Genomic DNA, 23,112 nt, shown 5'->3' on the forward strand with positions numbered 1-23,112 from the left:
GTGATTTATGGTTCTGATGTATTCTAATGGATATCAGCAGAAGTAGGGGGAAGGGTGCAGGCTATATCCACCACCCTCCCCCACCATACAGGGGATAAGTGAAAACACACAACGCATCTGAACATCACCAAGAGGTAGAGGAAAGGTGTGTAAGATATTCAACCTCTTATTCTCCATTAGCCCAGTAAAGCTAAAGCTTTATGTAAAGTCTTTTTGTACAGGGCCTTGGCTGCAACATTTACCAAAATAATCCTCTAAAAACAGCAGTGCTATCGTACGCTGCATAGCTACATAGTTGGCAGTGAGCAAACAACATGCACTGGATGACATAATATGCCCAAGGATAAGATAATGCTCAGTGAAATCCGGTCTTTTCTGTGTACACTCACGCATGTATGCCAGACCAGACCTCTGGAGTACATCACTGACCCAACACAGGCACTTGCTCTCAGACATGTCAGATAAACCCCCCCTGAACCGCTCTCTGTCTCTAGCATATTTCCAGGGGCAGATAACAGTGTCCCATGGGTCCTTAGGCAGAGCAGACAAGAGCAGATGTGACGTCCCCTGCACCACTCCTCGGGATGGGTGGGGCCAGGCACAGAGCCGGATCTCTACTGTTTATCACCTCTCTAGGGTTTGGCGTCCACAAACACGCACACGCACACGCACACGCACACGCACACGCACACGCACACACACACACACACACAGGGGACCAAATAAGGACACAACACACACAGGCACTCAGATTCCTTTGAATGAAAAGTGCGTTAAAAATAAAATGAATTATTATTATTATTATTATTATTATTATTATTATTATTATTATTATTATTATTATTATTATTATTATTATTATTATTATTATTACTACATGGTCCTTGTGATATTAAACTAGTAACTACCTGGCGCTTTCCTTTGTATTTGGGTGAATCTCATACTAAAAATGTTTGAATGTTTTTGCAGGGGAGCTCTCGGGTGAAATGGAACATTGGTGGGAGAATGAGCAGCTTGTTTATGGGCCTCTCATTATATCTAGGGTACTTGTTTATGGACCTGTCCTTATATCTATGTTACTAACCTGCAGTCAGTAATGACAGAGGCAGAAAGCCTTAGTACTTAAATGGGGTGGTGTTTTAAATAAACAGACTTGAGTACTCAGGGTCTCCTCAAGAGTGGGGAAAAAGCATGTCCTTTCTTCAATACTTGCCTTCCCATGTTATAAGGGAAAAGTCAGGATGATTAATTAATTATACATAATACAAATCTCTGTAAAATAATCCATGCCAAATATATTCAATGGCTAAACAGTGTGAAGGTGAAGTGTACCATTTGGAGTCTAAATAAGAACACCTCCCTCGGTTAAATTATGTGTGTGTGTGTGTGTGTGTGTGTGTGTGTGTGTGTGTGTGTGTGTGTGTGTGTGTGTTCTAAAACCAAATCCTATTCTATTGCCAGCTTTGATCCGAGCAAGGTGACCAAAATAACTTAAGGGGGTATCAAGTGTTCCCTGTCAGGACAGCGAGGGCAGCTCCTTTAATACTGCACCAGCCTGGAGCTCTAATGACACCTGTCATTGCATATGGTCTTCATGCCACAGCAATGGTTTTTAAAGACACTACAGGCTGGAGAAATGCACACATGTCCAAAAACACATGGCTTCATGTTGTTAGACAGCAGAGGCATTAAAGACAATATAAGCCTCGGCTGCAGAGCCAACTCTCAAGCCACCTCCCAGGATCTAATCATTCAGCCATGGAAGAGCACCGCCAATGCAAACAGTGGGAGTGAGCGAAGTGTCACTCAAAGACCTGGGGCAGATAAACATGTTCCACTCCAGACCTGGGGCAGATAAACATGTTCCTCCCCCACATGCAGCGCTATCACCAATCCTAGCATGCTAGCATGTGAAGTCTGCCAATAGGACTTTAATGAGTAATACATGTCAAACAAAACTTGAGGCAGACATTTTAAGTAAACAACAGATTTAACCACTGAAACAGGATGTTTGGGTGGGGGGTTACCTCTGCTAAACAATGCTGCAGGACGACAGAGACGGCCTCAAATCTGCGGTTGCTTTCAAGAATGACACTCTTCAGATCCTGGAGGGTCTTTGTGTTCTTCTCACACTGTGCCTGATGACACTCCGCACTGCATGCCTTCTTCACAGGGGCCGCTGGCTCCCGATGCCCATTCACCTGCTGCGGCTGCTGGTTTCTGGCAGTGGGCTTCTGTTTGTTGTTCTTGTCCACTGTAAGAGAGCATCGGTTTAGTGTCCCGATCACATTTAGCATTATTCCTTCTTGCACAAAAATTCAGTTTGCCCTCCTACCAGTCCTACCACCAAGCCCTTTGGTGCCTAGTTACAGTGAATCTCAGGACAGAGAATATGACGGGGCTTCCAGTAAAATTGACACGAGCCACTGCCCACCACAGTGTAATTAGGATGATTCACAACGCTGTTAGGACCCATGTAGAAGCCTCCCTCGAACCAGAACTAAACGGATCAGAGAATGAGATTACTCCCATGGCCAGATTGAATCTTGCGCTCTGTACGACTGCAGCCCGACAGGGCACTGTTATTTTGGCACAGCAGTGTCAACGCGGTTTTGATTGACATCAGCCTTATACATGCAACACCAGGGCATAATAATGGTGTGAATCCCACTAATGAGGAGAGAAGCCCAAAATAGCGCAAGTGAGGCCGAGGTCTGGGCTCCCCCGACAGCTATTGGCTGCCTAAATGCAGCACACAAGAAAATAGACGTGTATTCCAGGAGAGTCCTACATGTATGCTTGAGGCTTGATATTGAACTCTGTGGGATTGCCCCCGAGGGCAACTTGTTCCATCAGGGGTATTATATAATATTATAGTAAGGACAGGCTTGGACATTGCCAAAATAGCAGACTTAAATGGGGGGGGGGGGGGGGGGGGGGGGGACGACGACACTAAATCCCCCTTTGGGCTTGTGTTCCTACATGGCTCCTAGATTTTAATACATTTACAGTATGTCTTCATGCTGGTAACCATAACAATAACAAACAGAAACAGCACCATTGTGACACTAAAAGATATATTTATTGGGTAAACTAAGTGCATGGCACAAAAATAACAATTCTATTCCACATGCAAATTTAAACATAATTTGACAATCTAAAATGGGCTTTTGACAGTTCATACAATGTTATCCCTCAACCAAAGGGGAGAATTGACAGGAATGAAAGCATTGTATGAGGACTCATATTGATGTTAAAGAAAACCCAGCAGTCTATCCTGACTTTACTGAGAACACAATTGGTATGCTGACTGTGTTGTGAAATTTTGATCTAGCATACTTTCTATTGTTCCCTCTACACTGCTGATTGAGGGCTACAAGTTGCTACACGTGTTACTGTGTGTGTCTATGACCCTGCGGAAATAAATAATAAACACATTAAAAAGGAGCAGTACGCTTCCCAACAGATTTTCAGACAGAGGCCATTGCAATACATTTGTTAACAGTGGGGAGAATCAGGTTTCAAGAGATACCCCAGAACCTTGTCTACTCCTGGGAAGATGAATACACAAATGAAGTAGGCAGAAATATTACATTTCAGCCCTCATCTCAGGTTCATACACTGTGAAAATCACTGCCATGAAATATTTATAGCACTGAAGCATCAGTGCCGTGCCTCAGCCCCAGCCAAAGAGCACAAAAGCCTCACTGAAACAACATTCCAGCCCAATAAAACCTGCATTATTTCACAACTATGAGGGGTGAGGCCGGGCTGACACTAAACCAAAGAACCTCAGGACCACCGTGTCCTCACAGGGGCCAAGCAGAAAGGTATGATGGGAAATGAAGGATGTTTAAACAGCGATGCCAAGAATCTGCTGAATTTCCCCCAGCTCTAAAAGAGGACGAGGTAATCATTGTGTGGGAAACATTACTACAGATTACTACACCAGGTTCACTGCACATTGCTTTTAGAACATCATTATGTACCTCACCAAGTATGTACCTCAGTTGTGAACATAACCTTTATTCCCACGTAATAGAAGTAAAAGTAAACCCCATACATGCCCCATGGTTGTGCTACTAAGCACACTGATCGTCAAAATAAATAAGTGTTAATTCTTATAAACTGCTGAGTACAATGCTTTCCCACTAAAATCAATTGTAGTTCTTGTCTTGGATACTGCTGTGTACTTCAGTGTCAGTCATTTCAATATGTGATCCTATTGGCAGTGGCCTCATAACAAAACCCTTTAAAATTCCACAGAGGGTTGAAAGCTAAGGAGTCCTGTTCACCACATTGCCCTCTAGTGGCCTAATCTCAGGTTGACCGTCTTTTCCAAGATTGGAGTCCACCCACACAGTTGCTCTCTACGTTTTCTATCTCATAACACATAGAAGTGGCTTAATCTTTGTTTTTGTATACAAGCTTATATATTTCCATCCATTTCTATAAACAGAGCACAGGAGTCTTCCAAAAGACTTACATATGACTCACTAGGCACAGTAAAGACAAAGATCAAAACCTGATAATTAGTTACATGCCAAATGCAACCATTTTTAAATGAATTGCAATCGCTAGAAATATGTCTTATATAGCTTGACATTTTTAACTCCTTAAATATATCACCCCACATCACAGCCCAACACAGTTGTCATGAAAGGAGAGTCATGAAATACAAATCAATAAGCTACTCTCAATACAGTGCCATTAATTAGGTTTTGCAATATCAACATTTAATCAGCAACAATCAGTCACTTTCTGGTTATTTCAGCTGCTTGCTTACGAGACACGCCATCACCAAGAGCAATCTGAAGCATAACATGACTATACGTGGGAACATGGCTCGATACGTCTTAAATCACTGAATCTCTTGGGAATTTGAAGTACTTGCTTTATGTATTGCAGTCCAGAAGGACTCTGAAGAAGACAGAAAATATCATGGGAGAGGTTCTGAAACTTGCTTTGTTTGCATTAACTGCGCTTTATCCACTGATTTTGAGTCATAGTTTGTGCTATGAAAATGAGCCTCGCTCACCCACAATGCTGTGTGACCTAGCTTTAACTGTATGAAGCGAACTGACGGTCACTATTTAGGGCGGGTGAAACACCAGGCACAATTTCAATGATTCCACTGCAACCGTGTATGCATAACTACCAGTTCAGTTGTGCTAAAAGACACAAATAAATATAGAGGTCATTGACTGCGCTCATCCCATGTGTCTGGGTTCATGACCGATTAGGCTATATTTGTCTACGAGGAGAGGGCTGGGTGTTACTCAGTCAAGTCTGAATAATTCCCCCTCATCTCTCACAGCTGAATTATTCAGAGTAAAGTGGCTAGAGTAGCAGGCAGCCCTCTCCCAGTTCCTCTCAACGGCCAGCTCCTTTATGACACACATTGCCTAGCAACAAGGACTGGTTACCAGCAGCGGTGCAACCCTCACTTCATCCTCAGTGTCTTGCATCAACCCTCATCAGTCCAGAGGCTTTTTTTTTAATTGATATCTAAACTGTGTTACATCCTAACTCGTCCAAAGAGGTTTGAAAAAGCAAAAAATAGTCTGATTCCAGTGACTGCACGTGAAAGCCATTTAGCGCTGGCTATGTGAGAGCATAAAGTGCTGGATTGTAGCAAATCAAAATAATCTGGGGATGTACACAACTTGACTTATAGCTTGCTTACGTATGATGAACCTATACATTCATTCAAAAAGGAAAACTGTAAAATGTGAAAATGTTTTGTCCTTTATCTTTGTCACTCTGAGCTATGGCAAAAAGGAATGTGAACAGCCAATCCAATACATCAACTTTTGAATTGAATGATGTGTCTGTTTAACTTCCAGCATAATTCAAACCAGTTTCTTGATATAAACTAAAATATTTCTTCATGGTAAATCACGCTAGTCATAAATAATGTATTTCGTCGTAGAAAGACTGTTATAGCTCCGTCTTGTGGTTCATGTCAGTTTTTTTTTCTCCCATTCCAGTAAGGTGTTACTGTGTTTTAAATTGTTTACATACCCACTTTTTCAATAATACAAAAAATAAAGTTAAATTGATAACAGTCTTTAATCTGGTTGAAAAATACTAAGGAATGCACTGTGGCCCTAAATGCTAATGCGCATGCCTGAATATACCACAACAACAACAACAACAAATGATAGTGTGGTAATGAATCACTTGGTACAGCATCACATTACAAGTCCACTTACACCTGGCTTGTACGCCCCACATGGGCAGTATGCAAAAGGAATATTGAGACCATTGAATAATAATAGCAATCTATTTTTTAGCATCACCCTGAAACAAGCTGAACAGAGAACCTTAATCAAAACAATTTTTCACAAGCCTGAGATTCCAACGATCGAGCAATTGTTGCATTGCTACATACGCGGTTCAACTATAGCTGGTAAATTAATCCTCTAGAAACCTCTCAAATAAAATCTGCATATGAGTGAAAATATACTCGTCTGTCCCTGTAATATTACAGTCCTTTTTTGGCCATATTCTAAAAGCAGGAATGGAATGCCTCTTAAAACAAGTCTAAATTAAAAACATTTCCATGTGAATCTACCCGCTCAGAGGAATGTTCTCTCAAATAACCCCTCTGAGAGCTGGAGTAGTCCTCTGAAACTGTAAACCATATGTGCACACTCCACCATACGCACAACCTTAAAATTGACAAAACACCTTGCTTGATGGTGGCGGACACTCATCTGTCAACATCTGAACTCAGACTCAGTTCTATTTCTTTGGTTCTATATTTGGACAGTGGCTTCTAGCATGTAGACAAGCAGTAAATATGAGATGAACTCGTTTCCTCTGTCAGCCAAGAGACTGCCGGTCTATAAATAAATGCACAAACACAACCCAAGAGCTACACCTCAGGGAGGCCAACAACCACGGCACTGAAAGACCCAACCTGAAGACAAGCAAATGGCCACTGTGAGCATCCATTTCAACGGCAGACGGATGACGAACAGACCTGCACAGAAGACCAAAGTGTTCTTCTTGCATCCCGAGAGCAGCTGGAGGTTCCGGAGCAAACCTTTGGCCGTCAGTCTCACGTGGATGTTGGACAGCGAGAACTTGGCGGTGAACATCTCTCGAGTGCCCGTGCGAACACGAAGCTGCCGACTCTTTGCTCGCAAAACAAAACCGTAAGCATTCAGTGAGTGCAAGGCAGCTCTGGGTCAGGTTAACCACAGGTGGGATTCAGTCAGTGCATCATAATCTCCGTCAGCAGGTGCACTCTATGTTCATTCGCGTTATTTCAAGCTCTTCAGTCAACAAGACGGTGGCAATGTTGCAATAAAAACTGGCAGGAAAAGAGTAGAATATAAAGTGCTCCTCAGCTGGAGGAATTAGAAACTAGCTTGTCTCCGAAACTAGTTAACGTCTCCTCTCCACGAGATGCAGTAGCGCTCTCCCCTACCACACTACTCCCTGTGGCAGCACAGCAGTGTTGAGGTCAGGGGGGAGGGAGGAGGGGGAAAGTTCGACAAGAAGGTCCCCCCCTACTGACAGATGTGCTGACAATTGAGACCTTAATCCAGCGGCTGAGGCGGAGCCTTTATCCCTTTGGTTCCCCACACAAAGCTGCAGCAGCATCCCAACACGACCACTTCCACTATGCAGTGTGCTGCTTTAGTGTACCAAGGGATGATGGAGGAGGAGGAGGAGGAGAAGGAGGGGGCAGTGGGAGGAGTGTGAAGAGCGGGTGTGTGGATTGTGTTGTGACAAATCTTTCGCTCACACTTTCGCTTCCTCCCTCTCCCCCTCTCCCTTAGTCTCAGACACTTCTCTCTCTCACTCAGATAGATTTACATAAAGAGTGGAGATTTACATAAAGAGTGGAGAAGAAAGATGGCGTGAGGCAAAGCATGACTGGTGGCGAGGTGGTGATTCTCTACTGTTAAACAGCCTGTGTGCCATAGTGGCAAATACAGATCCACACCAGAAGAACAAACACATCACCATGTCTCGTGTCATGAGGATTGCTTTCGAACTTAATTTTGATACAATTTTGGCAGTTAGGGGAAATATGAGTGCCCTGTTATTTACTTTTCTCAGATGGTTTGATATCATGGACTCCAAAAACAGAATAGAATATTCGTCCATTCATCTATTTATCTATTATAATGTATTATGCTTTACAAACATTAATGAGCAGAGTGTGGTGATCAAAATAGGCCTCACATAGATCATGGCTAGATAGAAACGATGTCAATAGGCATTTCTAGATACCCAGATGATGTAGCTATAGTCAGACATGCTATCGATCCACAACACTGCACATCTCTACAATGACTGTCAAAGAATCTCCAGTAAAGATATACTTTTAACCGCTCTCTAAGTAGCCACGAAAAATCTCTGACCACAACATGCACAAGCAACCATTCCCTTAGCTGCAGGAGATCATTTGTGGTCAGCCGAGCCACTACCAGAATTGTCCAGCGCCCCCGCAGACGGCCATCAACAAAGTGCCCCCCTCCTGGGACTCATAATTATGTTTGTGGTAGAATTATGTTTACAGGGAGCACATGTGGAAAGAATGCTGCTGAGGAGGAGGAGGAGGCAAATGCTGGTGCCTGGGCATCTTGGGCCCGCATCCAAGTCCTATTCTGAAGAAACCAGCAAGAATGAAAAGACACGTTATATCCAGAAGAAAGGATGCAGAGCCTGGGGGCATTTTTAGAGTTTTGGAATTGCAATGGCTAAAGAATCTGGCTGACCAATGGCCCAAATGTCAGCACATAGTCAGCGATGTGTTGTTATAGAACTAAACAACACTGTAACCACAGACAGTGCAACATCCCGCTGGGGGTGAAGCAAGGCCCAATATAAAAGACAAACAAAGCGACAGATGGCTTGTCAGCAGCACCCCGTAGGTCCAAATTAAATTCATCTCCTACCAAGCATACATTACATTTAAAATTGAGTATGCATTTTTCAAACAAAATGCAATTGTAGCTCTGAAACAATTACAAGCTCTGTGTGACAAAAAAACATTTGTACCATTTTATATTTAGTGACTAATCATGGTGAGTGCTACAACACAATTTTCGAAATCAAAGAAACATATACAGGATGCAAGGGAATAAAGGGAAATATCCATTTTTAAAATCATACACTGTTTAAAAGGCCAGAGGCCTTTCTATACTTTTGACAACCTTTGGAGGAGATCTGGCTGCAGTGGCTCTCTCCAGAACTACGGAGTTGGCATTTCAGAACTGAACACATGGTGCACACAGCCTGCCACATGGCATCGTGGGTAAACCACTTCTGAATCACTGAAGCTGCCGCAGACCACAGAAATCATTTAGATTTAGAGGACTGGGTGAAGCAAACATGGACAGACATTTTGGATGTGGATCATATCAAGTACACCATAGAATAAGCATCCTCCATGACTGGTAGAGATTGGATGCATTTCCTTTGTGATGTTGCCCAATCCACTACCATGCAGTCAGGGACAGGCAGTCATGAATTTCATATTGGTGTTGTTTAAGATCACAGACAAACATCCAATGGATGGGTTAGGATTAAGGATTTATCACCATATCTGCCAGATATTAAAAGTAAGACCTGGAGAATCACTTCCTTATGGTTTTACCATACACGTTTACTTAAAAAAAAAAAAAGAATACTTCTTACCTGGTTGAGCAGTGTTTGCACGAGCTGGCCATGTCAGGGGGAGCTTTTTCAGAGAGCTGGGAGCAGGCTTGATGGCTGCTGGATGTGATGAGGATGAGGCTAAGCTCCTGTAAACTGCAGTCAGGGAGAAAAGAGGCTGTCAGATACAAACACTCAGAACATATCAGTGGGAATCTGCATTTGGCTGACATATCTTTGTGAGGAGTCAGACAGACACCTCAGTAGCCACACTAGAGGGTTCACCGTGTTCACCAACACACACATGGTATTCAAAGTAGAGATTCAGGCTAGTGGCAGGCATTTGTGACTAGTTATATACAAAGAATATAAGCCGTCTTTAAAGTATTAGTCTTCCATACAGTCATTGACATATATGCACCCATTCATCAAATCCCCATGCCCTTTTGATGAGCAGCAGTGCAAGACACTGTGTGTCGTGTGCGTATCTGAGCGTTACAGAGGAGAGGACTTGGCCTTGCCTGTTGTTGTGATGCTCTTAGCTGGTGTCTGAAGTCTGGGTCTGAGTCCTAAGGCTTTGGATGTGGAAGCCCTCTCACCGCTGCTACATGACTCTCCATAGCCTGCACAGAGGAAGACATGTCCACAAAAGAACTGCAGTATTAAAAAGCTTTTTAGCACTTATTTCCTTTAAGTTTTGATGGATTACGGTTGGTGCCATGTAGAGACTGCCTTTCTGGAGGGGCCATCATATCATATCATACCCATATGAATGGAGATCATTTAAAACTGAAAGCCCCCCTCCCTGGGCACAAACATGGCCTTTCTTCCCAGGGGCCTCTCATGCTGTTGCCATGTTACCAAGACAATAACGCAATACACCGCTGAAACACAATATTGGACTGCTGTGCCGTTTTCAGAATTAAACAGGGTGTTTCAATTCCAATATACCACACACAGGGCTGAGGTTATTTCCAACTGACGGACACAGTAGGGGACTTCAGGCGCAACACAAAACACAAATAATTCCATGCCACGGACAGTCCTCACTTACTTCCCCATTGTTGTGTTCTAGGCTTTGCATGGAGGGCGGCTAACAAAGGGATGATACAGAAGCGATAGGATCCAATGAGGAGGCAAGTCAAAAGAGTGAGATCACAGTGTGGGGTCGCGCCGACACGCAGGTCCAGAGTGGTGTTGGAGGAAGCAGGTACGACAAGCTCAGTCGAGGTACAGCTCCAGAGGCTTCTGTATGCAGACATGGTGACCCAGCAGTGGGGTACAGAACAGCCAAGAAGGCTCCAGGAGAACGGAAGCCTGTGTTGCTTTGTTATGAGACCAATGACATGTTGCAGCCATGCAGCGCCTCTTTCCCTGTGCGTGAAGTGGGGTGGAACAAACCCCGCCTCCCAGATATCTGTGTGGGGATCCCTGGTTCAAAGACCAGCACGCTACTCAGCCAATGGGAGGACAGAGGGAATGGAGATGCTCAAAGAAAAGGATTCTTTGTTGGTGGGGGGGTTCCCCCTTTTTCTACAGTCGAATGCCAGACTCTGAGAAATCATCATGTACTCTGACCTGGTATTCGACAGACCATGCCAAATCAGCAGCAATGCTATTCCCACTGATATAGATCACTGGGTTATACGCTTTGGTCAAAACATAAATACATATTATGAATCACATGCATTACATTTCTAATACAGAGATTCCAAACAATATAAAATATATGGAATATGGTAGAAGAACTGGTATGATATAATACAGAATATGGTAGAATAAATGGTATGGTATAATACAGAATATGGTAGAAGAAATAATACTATAAATAACAATATAAATAACTTGTCCTTTAACATTTCTTAAATGTATGCAGCAATGGTTTTAACCCCATAGATTAAATGAGTCACTTGGGGAGGGGACACAACTGGATAGTGTTTATAGGTCAGAGTGCGCTGGTGTGGACCATCAACAACTGCCTTCTTACCAAAGGAAATGGTGGCTTATTTGGATTCACTATAAAACATTATTTCTGCCAACAATAGCCTGAAATAATTTTTCAAAAAAAGGTTTTGATGAAATTCTATTTTCCTGCAGTTGTTTGAGTATGTGTTTTGGGTAGAGGAGACATTCAAGCTGCAACTTAACTACAAAGATGAACAGTTTCTCTCACACACACACACCAAGAGGTCCCCAGAGTGCCGTGGTTATGAGTGGCTATGAGTCACACTGTTTATGTGCACATAGAGAGGAAAGACACCTCCCTTTTCTTAAACAAGAATACAAAAGAAATGGCAAGACACTTTTGTGCACACACACACTCAAAACACAAACATTGGCTGGCGCGCACGCACACACACACAAACATTGGCTGGCGCGCACGCACACACACATTGGCTGGCGCGCGCACACACACACACACACACACACACACACAACTGGCCAACTACTTCCATAAAGTGCATGTAAAAAGCAAATGCCTCAGTATTGCAAGATTAAACAGCTCTAATTAAACAATGATTATTTCCCCACCTGGTGTGCTACGGACACTGGCTTGAGAGGATCTGATAACACTCTTGGTCTGTCCCTCGGGCTGCACTGGTATTCTGGAGGGGGTGACCGGGGGCAGGGCTCGCTTTGGACTGTGCTTTGCCCCACTGAATGGATCCAGAGGCCGCGTTGATCCCATACCAGCTGACATGTTGTTTAGAACATTTTTGGAATGACCTGTGAAAAATAAAATGACATATCAGAATTTTTTTTTTCTCTCAATCATCTCGATTATATATTTAACATTTTTTTTTCTGCAGTCAGTCACCCACTGTTGGTTGTATTCCTAATATCCAGTGCAGTTATAGTAGAGTATTTTAAATCCAGTGCAGTTATAGTTATATGAGAGTATTTTATTGTAATGATTGCTAGAGGCCAGTCTAATCTCAGAGCTCAGATCAGAATCGCTTAGAATGAGTGATACTCCTGAACACCGCTTCATGACAATGAACTGTAAACATCCTCCATGTTCTCCAAGGCTCTAGAGACCTTCTTGACCCCTGAACCCCCCCCCCGTCTGCTTTTTCAATCCCATCTTTTGATGTGGCCTCAGAGGAGCTGGCCTCCTCCCTACAACACCTGCTTCCTCCATAAAGCTCAACAAAACCTTGGTCTATAAATGGCCGATGTTGAACAGTTGATGTTTGACAGTGGTTACATGCACAATAAAAAAATTAAACACAGTGATCATTAATCATCTTTAGAATCCTCATGTAAAGCATTTTCTGTGATTTCTCTCCAATGGTAAAAGGTGGTACTGCCTGTGTGGTTTTAAAATGTATAAAAGAAAAATAATAAAAACGGTAAATCAACAATTTGATTCCTAAGATTCCTCCAAGTTTCTTAAATATGTGATTTGCCTGAAGATCTCTCCTAAAGTAACCATGTTCAAATATATTGATATATTGTGACATTAATAAGCTATTGATTTCCAGCTCTCTGTGTAGTTTGACTGAATAGTTAGGAAGAGTCCAAGTTACAGGCTTTTACGGGAAACCAATCCCCATGTCAGAAACAGAGAAGATAATTAAATAAACATTTTCAAATAAATGACCAAATTGAAGTGAACCAAAATTACCAGTCAGCACTAATTATTATGGCGAGAGACTGAATCTCTTTTGTGAGTGACTTACTTGCAGCCTGGCTGTCTTTGTTGGGACTGACCCCCCGGGCACCGCCCAGCCTCAGCCTGGCCATGTTGGGCAGCAGCCGTGGGCTGGCAGCCTGTGCTGCTGGGGAGGCTGGGGCACCTCGCTCACGCAAGGGAGATGCAACTCGGTCACGGCAGGGGGATGGCTGCACTCCAAACCTGGCCTTCCTCCCCTCGACGGCTGCTCTTACTCCTCCTGCTGCTGGTCCTGCTACTGCTGCTCCTCCTGCTCTTGCTGCTCCTGCCCCTGCTCCTGCTGCTCTTGGTGCTGCTGCTCCTGCTGCTCCAGTCGCTGGCACCACTGGCTTAGTGCACACCGTCTGCAAGAGGAGCTGACCATCACTTACAAAGTCCCATGTGAGAAAATCTAATTCCCTTGTCCCGAGCTGCACCATGGTGTTCGCTATAGCTACTCAGGAGAGATCTGTTGCATGAGAGGGCTACTTATGCTAGTGCAAAAGCTAGGCTGCTATTGTATCTACATTCCCCTTGGATTCCGGCAGGCCTGGCCACGTTTTATCCCCTCCTTTTTTTCCCTTTCTTGCTGTCTGTAAACATGTGGCGCACATGGAGTACATTTGTCAAAGAGATATATACATGCACATCACCCATAGTCCTTGGAAGAATGTTGTTCTCAAAGGAAAACTGGATGACCAGTGCTTTTCCAAAATGTGTTTTGTTTCAAAAGTGTTTGTGCACTTTAAAACTATACTAACAGAACATTTCAATTTCAGAATTATAGTCCATCATATACATAGTTAAAGCCGTAGTTGTACACTTTATGTTGTTGTACCATATATGTGTTTAATGATGCAAACCTATTACAGGACATAGAGCAACTATCTGATTGACAATTCAAATAAATATATTTGGAACAAAAACTACAGGAAAATGATCACTAGTTATGTTCCACTGTGGAACACAACAGGAGGGTTTACAGAAAACATTTTGAATCCAATTAAATTATCTAAATAAATAAATTAAACAAATTCATGTCAACTTACTTTCAGGCTTATTTTTGAGAGCTCCTTTCGGGACTCCTTTGCTGCACCCTCTTGAGAAGATGCTGAGCCATTCCGATCTCCCGGTTTGAACTGCAACTGTCGTTTGAGGTTTGCCGAAACAGCCTTGGACTGAGTGACAGCCTTGTAGACCTTAGCTATGAAACTAGGAGGGACTGTTTTTCCCCTTTGGTGTTGGGTGTCAGCCTTTGATTTGGGCACGAGAGAACTGTCAGACCCCAAACGAGGCCTAGCCTTGGGGAACAGAAGGTTTTTGTGACTTGCAGGTGGCTTCTCTTGTTGGCCTGAAGGGGGCGCCCCTACCTTACTTAGAGCAAACTTGTTAGACGACACAGAGGGACTGGAAACAGCGGATGATGTCGACACAGTAGGGGAGGGTTTACTCTGTGTGGGATGAGATGGCCTCTGAACCTGGTCCCCCATACGTTTAGAAGAACAAAAAGGGGAAGCTTTCACAACCGGCAGATTGGACGATTTTGATGTGCTCGCCTGCCTCGAGATGATCTTCGGCCTGACAGAACTAAAGTCAGGCTTTTTGACTTTGGGCGCAGCTGCAGCGGCCTTTAACACACCCGTTGTTCTTGTGGTGCCATATCCAGGCTGTTGTTTCATACCATCTGCTTTCGAGCTTCCCTGTTCTCCTGGTTCTTCTGTGAAGGGTGATTCGTTGAGGGTTGGTAGGCAGAAGGTCACGTTGCCTAAGGACTGCACTGGTGTGGAAGTCTGCACATTGCTGGGGTCACCATCCTCAGGGCCAGGCACCACAAAAGTCTTGTCCCCAGCAGTCATGCGCTGACCAGATCCCAGGGTATTACTGTGCAGCAACTTAACAACAGAGTTACCACTCCTGCCAGTCTCCGGGGTGGCATAATCAAACTTTGAGGGCACAGCGAAAGGCGAGCCTCTGGCCTTTCCTCCAGCACTGAGTGCAGATTGCCCGGTGCTTTCCTCCAAGAAAAAGGTTTGATTATTGGGGCTCAAGAGGTCGTCTCCAAGGCGACGGTGCTTCATGTCCTCTTTTGGGGTGCCATCTGGGCCCCAGAAAGGGTGAGCGTCATGGGGCGTGTCCAGGTCGGAGAGTGTGGCTGGGGAGCCTGCCGACTCGGCTAGGTAGGAGATGCTGAAGACCTGGTCTGAGTCCTGCAGGCAGAAGCTGTTGCTACGCAGGACCCGGTCCAGGGAGCCGTCACTATGGCAACGCAGGACCCGGTCCATGGAGCCGTCACTGGAGCTACAGCAGGAAGGCAGAGAGTAACTGTCTGGCGTGCCCAGACTGACAGAGGACAGGAGTGGACTGAAGTCCCTGCTACTGCCATCAACACTACCGTGCTGTATGTACGAGCCATTTTGGAGGTCGGTCATTACCATTGCCACGTTCAGGGCTTGGATAGTGGTGTTTCTGTTGACTTTAAAAAGGGTTGGAGACACTGGAGGGCTTGAAGAGCGTGTGGGATCACCTTCCCCTGAATTGCCATCACTGAGACACTCAAACATCTCTACGTCAGGTGGACTTTCCACACTCCTATTGCTAAGGCTGCTGGTGCTTCTGGCAGAGTCTGGTGATGGGTTAAGGGGACTCGGCAAGTCATTGCCATTCTGTTCATCGGTCAGCAGAGGGACACACTCGGTCTTGCATTGGACAGGCACCATTTCAGTGTTTGCACACATTTTTACAGTGGAGTTCATTTTGCAGTTTTAGTTCCTCCTGTTGTCTATATTGAATAGGCCTCAGGAAGAGGTACTTGCTCCAACAGTAACTGCAGAATATGAGTAGCTTGCTTCAGTTAATTAGGGATCATCACCTCTTTCAAAAACGTTGATTACACACCTTTAACAGAGAAAAAAACACAGAAGAGACAGAAATTGACTGAGTGTTGTATTTGAGGAAACTTAACTGTACAGAGAAAAAAACACACCTTTAACAGAGAAATACACAGACGCGCGTTGATTACACACAGAGAAAAACACAGAAGAGACAGAAATTGAATGATGAACTGAATACGGGATAGAACAGACAAAATACCTTCCAAGTATTCTTAACTGAGGGTTGTATTGGAGGACACTTGTACAACTGTACATAAATACATCAACACCAAGTGGGACTTAAGTGATGCCTCTTAAAACCACAAAAAGATGAGAAAAGGCATCACTGAAATCACACTTTAAAACAATTATTCCACTGTCAACAGTTCAAGATTTCGGTTTGTGAAGTGAGAACATACACACTGCCTATTGAGGTTACCGTCTCATTGACTCAACTGACGTCTCAGGTTTACCATGTCTTGTTGAATTATTAATGCCCTCAGGTACGGATTCATTACAAATGACGGGCTCTAAGGGAACAGCACAACACAGGATAAAAACACTAATGAAAAGAGGCAGTGCAAGCCAGATACTGTCCGCTTCTCCAACTAAATAAAATTGCATTCCGTTCAATTCTCCCACCATTGGTTAGACATGGTTTGGCAAGAAGAGATCACAAAAATGTGATTATTCTTTAAAAAAAAATGCAGGCATAGTGAATCTATCCAACAGTCAGTGAATATGCTGGCTAAATGAACGCATTCCTACTGCTACTCCTTTCCAAGTCCATTGAAAAACAGGCTGACACAACTAAAGGCTGACATACACAGTGTGGTCTGGACACAGGACCAGTCAGTAGGGATGCACCGATCCACTTTTTTCACCTCCGATACCGATACCGATATCTGAGGTTTAGTATCGGCCGATACCGATCCGATACCGATATAAAAAAACAGGGTGTGATCCTACATATGTGAGTGTCTGCAATTAGAATGGGGACTTATTTGCACTGCACTGAATTACTTTAACATTTTATTGCTACACGATAACAATTACACAACTAATATTACTCGATACATATAATTGTACAAGGCAACATGAATGTCATTCATAGCTCATCCAGTCGAAATCTTAACAGGATGAACCCATCTTTATTAGAGCGAATCAACATCAGGACATAACTAAATCTCCGCTTAGAATGCTAATCGCTACTAATAGCAACGTGCACTCATAATACACTACCCATATACATAAAAAAAAAAAAAAAAAAAAATGTTTTTTAATTGTCACCGATACCCGATCTAGAAATGTCTTCAATATCGGTACCGATACCGATACAAATATCGGATTGGTGCATCCCAACCAGTCAGTGTCATAATTAGGGGCCAAGTTGGGAAAGCCAATGAGCTAGCTCTACTACCTTGTACAAAGCTCCCACATGCTTAAGCAACAGAATTTAATACAATTGCTTGTTTGGCTAGTTATCCCCCCTTGTGTGTCGCTTTGGATAAAAGCGTCCGTTGCATGACTTAATGTAAATGTTAACTGACTGGTACAAGTCTGCCCATGTAATCCAGGCTTCAGGCTTACTGTGTAAGTGTAACAAAGTCTGAAAAGCTACGTGTGTAACTTAACCTGGACGATCCATTACAGGTGGATATACACCAACATATGCATGACCCATTACAGATCATTGAAAGGCATAATTTACTGTCTTCAGAGTTATAATTTCATCACCTGTTACAACTAAAGACAAGATCCAACAGTATTCGGACTAGATGCAGTCCACCAGACAACAGCATTACTGTATGGAAGGGGTCACAATGTTGCTCCTTGTGGATGAATTTTTTTCTTAAAGCGATCACCTCATGACAAGTAATGTTTAAAAGGGCATGTAAGACAGTATGTGGCATCAGCACAGGGAATACTATGGAAATGACGGCGGCAGAAGCTCTTTAAAAACCTTCAAGATAATCAGCAAGACACAAACTGTCCTTGTGCTTGGCTGGAGCGTCACCAATGAACAGGCTACAGTACCACGTGGTGCGTCTTTCAGTGAACAATTATTTTCAAATGGCCTACAATCCTGCTGAGTACTACTACAGTCCAGAGTCATCATTAAGTATCAAAGACCAACAAAACATGGTCCATATTGACATGCTGTACTGCCACAATGCCACTGCATGACCCAGGAGTGGTCTCCACTCCACTGCAGGCTCTGGAGACGGACAGGGATCGAAATACAAACCCATCGTGTGGACACAGAGGAAATATAAGGAATTGAAACAGTGAACTGTTGGGTGACAATTAAGTCCCAGCTGTGTCGTCTCATGGATGATTCAGCATCATGAGGACCAATGGACATGCATGGGCTTGTTCAGACGCAGGAAACAGTCTCCTGGGTGTGTCATGGCACTTGACAAATAAATCTGTCACACCATGTGGATGTGCCCTGATCTAATCCAGAAGGATAGCATATGTGTATACTCCAATTTCACTTCAACATATACAGTATATGAATGCACTGTTCATGAGCATCTGAAAGGACAGTAGCAACACCATCAGCACTAACAGATGAATGTAATGGGGCTAAATTTGTCTGGCATGCACCTAATGATTCAACTACAAACTACCCAAAGGTGTAGTTCTTGATTATAGAGAAATATTTCAGCTCAATAGCCAATCAAACAGCACTCATCCCTTCCTTGCTCTTGAAGTATGGAATGAATCCACTGGTATAGTGTATGGCTATGGCTCTGTCCTTTATCTGTCCATAGTGTATGGCTCTGTTTGAGCCACTTTCATCATTTCCCAGTTATAATATATGGCCCAGACTGTACACTAACACCAGAGTTTTTTGAGGGCGCATAATGGACGGAGAGCTAGAGGAACATGAGGAGGATGTCACTGAATTCTATGGAAAATGTGATGGATTATAAGGACTGCACATTTAAGGGCTCAAATCCTTGTCTGGGAATTCCCCGCCCCTTCACTGCATTTCATTTGCTCAGTTAGTCTGGTGAAGTACTAAATGGAGGTCCACTTCACTCACGTAATTGGACACGCCTTTAACCAATCAGACCAACGATACTATACAACGATACAACGATCGGTAATAAAGCAAACACATCTTTTTTCTGTATGAATTGTTCCAGAGCAGGTTTCTGTTCTATTTTCAAAGAAAACTTGCCTTTGAAATCATCCAAGACAGCCGCGAGAGCAGTATATAGTTTACTGTGCTTTTCTCTTAAGTTTCGCTTTTGTTACGGTAGACGTGGTTATTTTAAATCCGCCAATGGCGCGCCAGGTAGCCAAAAGCCAGTTTGTGATTGGCTCCAAGGATTCTGGAAATGTTGAAGTGAACTGCTATCCTAAGTTTGCCAGACCCCCTTCAGAGGCTAAATCAAATTGGCCGGAGAACAGGGGCGGGACTTCCCAGACTACTCAACCCTATACCAGCATTCCTTCTCATCAAACTGTATTCAGAGAAATAAATATAATATAATAAAAATAATTGTGCTCTATGGAATGCAATTCTATTACAGCCATACCAGTGGTCACACCAGGGGTTCTACAAAATAATCAGCACAAACCACCTGGACAAGCTGTCGCTCAGCAGTCTATGTGTTGTAAACTCTCCTTCTCTCAATACATTAAGCCAGCAGTGTCACTTCAACCATTATCTTAAGGACATTTGTGTTTCGTTGTACAGCCAAGTACATCTAAAAAAAAATTCAGTTAAAAGTGTCCTACTCTGTTCAACTGTGCAAGGCTAAAAACCCAGCGGAAATTTACAAGCGAACTGCTATTTTCATCAATATGTACTATATAGCCTATGCGTAAGACAATGTGATGGAGAACACACATATTTAACAAACTTCCACAGAATCTGAACATACCTCTTGGCCATGCCTTTAAGGAGAGGCTTGTTCACACATTTTGTCATTATTCTCTACATAGAGCACAAGCATGCCTTCTCTGGAGGAGACAGGGAAGCGGGTAAGAGTGTGTGTGTGTGTGTGTGTGTGTAAGTGTGTGTGAGTAAGTGAGTGGTCACATACTGCTATGACCACCTGCATGCCTAACTACAGGTCTATAAAAAAAGCACATTATAGATGGTAAACACTTCAGAATACTGCAAGTTTTGCATGAGGCTGTGTACAACATATGCCCGTGTATAGTAAATTCATTCAGAAGTTGGGAGTTCAGTAACTGCGTTTAGTTTAGTTACACTGTATCATTTCTTGATTATTTATCACAGAGATGCTATGATCACAACCCAATACACTTCTAATTCATTTTGTAATCTGGTTTCTTGCCCTTTTACAGACTATTCATGCAAATGCTAGACTGTTAAAAGTTATATTCAAATATGGCTCAGATGTCATGCTTTGACCTTATCATTTAATCTTCTTCTGAAAGGTTGCGTTTCCACTCCATACTTTTCAAATCACTTAGACTGCCTTTCAAAGTCTCTCATGCCCGGAAAATTAAAAAAGGCCTCACCACACAGACCAACATTTGTCTCAGGCATTTATTGTGGACTTATCTAGAAAGGCTCAGTAACAATCTCTCAGAGTCCTGACAGAATGAAAGGTTTCCTTGGGAACAGACTGTGCTTAGTCATGACAGCCAGAATGCTCAAGCCAGTGCCGGGCAGTGCAGAAACAAGAGCTTGCCTGTTCAACAGCATTTGAAAAACTACTAGAAATACCTATACAGTACAGAACTAATATAACTACATTACATTCCTTTCATCTTGCTTTCTAAGGAGTTAAATCTGCCATCTCAGATGCTGTGCTGAATTAGCAAATCGGTTTACATGACAATATTTATAGGTTGCCAAAACAGTCAGAAGAGTCTCATATTCAGTATCAATCACAGCCACCTATAAAGGGGTCTTGACTTCAGAATACAATTCCAATACAAAGAAAAGAAGAAACATTTACATCACAGAAAGAGCAATCACACATGCCGTAACAAGATCTCAACCATACGAAACACAAAACTTAAGCAGACAGGCACTATAAATCAACTCGCCTTACTTGGCCCATCTATAACTAGTTCAGCCAGTCACATACATACCAGTCCCACAGCATAGTCCACGACTGCCATGGATCACTTGGCTCTCCCTTTCATCCATCAGGATTTTCTCTTGCAGCTCCAATCCCATTAGCGCTGTGTAAAGCACTACAGGAGACTCAACATGTCCCGTGTATGTCTGTGCAGAGTATTCCTCTGACTTAACGCTCTTCTACCCGCCCCCCCTCCCACTCCTCCTCCTCCTCCTCGCTCGCTCTCTCTCTCGGCTCACTAACTCAGCCAAGCATCAGTAATATGGTGCTCAACAGTGGAACTTTTCCTGACTCCAACGCCCATCCAGCCAGAGCTGCTCAGCCCAGGGACGTACCTCCAGGCCGTGTCAGCCACACTCACACTGATATGCCTGCACTCGCTCTTGGCTGTTTAAGAATTTCAGTCAGCTCCATGTGCTCGCCCAGTGCTAAGTTTACTGGGAGAGTAACTGGTCACCTTATCCATGCCTAAGCCCAGTCGATCAGGGAGGGGGGTGGGGGGTACTGTGGAGGAAGGAGTGGCCTGCCATTGGACTGCCAAACTCAGCATGCAGAGTTGCTAAGCAGCTAACCAAGCCCACCCTTCAATGAGGCATGGACCCGTGTGTGTGTGTGTGTGTTTGTGTGTTTTAATAGTCTGAACTTGAAACTGAAACCACAGAAAACTATTTGATCCCCCACACATGAATGCACACTTCTGAGAAATCATAAAAAATGTAGTAAGCTACATAGGCTTGTTGGGAGATACTGGAGACTGGAGGTACTGTAACAAAGAGTATCATTTAAAGGACATTCGCAAGGTACTCTGTCGCTAACTACTTAACAGATGGGAAAGAACAAACTTTTATCTTACTACTTCACATATCAGGGCAAGTATGCAATGGCATCAGCACAACCTCTCTCGCATGCTCAGCAGAAAGAACCACTAAAGACAAACATTGCAAGTGCTAGGCCTTTTCTGTTGATTCTGCACTGCATTAAGACTATTAGCTTAAACCATTAGATTAATTGCATCACAGTACAGTGTTTCGCCAACACTGAAGAACTACTCCCCAGAATCTTCAATTATATAATGGGGGATCCAAGGGCATGAACTTGTAAACCAGTGGCCCAAGAACTGACCGTGTCACAGTAAGAACAGTTCTATTTCTACCTAATCCAAATAAGGTCTTTAGATCTAAATGGAGAGGGACAGACTCAGCCCACACTTGGCAAATACCAGTAGAAAACCATTGTCTCCTGGATTATACAATCCATGACAACAACGGCTGACTTTCAAAGAGAGTTATTTCAATGCCGGCCTGTTGAACCTGGTAAAAGCTTCAGATAATATTGCACAAATATCCCGTAGTGTAGATCTTCTCTGTGTGAGCAAAACTCTATTGTGTTTGTAGGATCTCAGTCCTACCCCATGAACTATTGTTGATAATTAGTCTGAAAATTATTGGGAAGAGGATATTTGATACTTCAGAGCAAACCCAATGCCCAGTTTCCATTTTGCCTGGCTACATTTGCTGCATTTTCAGAGTCACAACAAACAGACATTTTTAGTGTGAATTATATATTTCTGCCTTTCTCTTTTGATGAGCTCAGCAATGTAAATTCCAAATCATTAAGATTACACTTCAGATAGCCTTACTACACATTCAAGGGAGACTCTTGCCACAGGATAACATAGCAACACATAGCAAGGGAACCAGTGGTAAGTGCTTAAGCATTTACAATGACACATTATGGACCTATCGAACTCACATAAATTGGAATAAAACATGCACACACAAGCACACATACACACACAATGTGCATGTTTTTTTTTGAAGCACTGAAAAATGACCTTGTTGAGAGGTAAATATAATGGTATGACAACTATGACAACTCTGTGTTTTTCAAAGCA

General features: G+C 43.3%; 1 protein-coding gene across 1 annotated transcript in view; it reads right to left on the bottom strand.

The window, feature by feature from the left end:
* mtus1a (microtubule associated tumor suppressor 1a) overlaps positions 1-21,352 on the bottom strand; it is a 30,815-nt gene extending 9,463 nt beyond the window's left edge. Inside the window, exons 1-7 of the mRNA XM_080841286.1 lie at positions 21,229-21,352; positions 14,323-16,168; positions 13,302-13,638; positions 12,151-12,345; positions 10,140-10,241; positions 9,661-9,774; positions 2,028-2,254 (exon numbers count right to left, since the gene is read on the bottom strand). Coding sequence (XP_080697412.1) covers positions 2,028-2,254; positions 9,661-9,774; positions 10,140-10,241; positions 12,151-12,345; positions 13,302-13,638; positions 14,323-16,026 — 2,679 coding nt within the window. The 5' untranslated portion in view covers positions 16,027-16,168; positions 21,229-21,352. The remainder of the gene's footprint in view (positions 1-2,027; positions 2,255-9,660; positions 9,775-10,139; positions 10,242-12,150; positions 12,346-13,301; positions 13,639-14,322; positions 16,169-21,228) is intronic.
* Between the last annotated feature and the right edge of the window lie 1,760 nt (positions 21,353-23,112).

The sequence above is a fragment of the Sprattus sprattus genome (genome assembly GCF_963457725.1).
Source record: "Sprattus sprattus genome assembly, chromosome: 6".
NCBI classification, from domain to species: domain Eukaryota; kingdom Metazoa; phylum Chordata; class Actinopteri; order Clupeiformes; family Clupeidae; genus Sprattus; species Sprattus sprattus.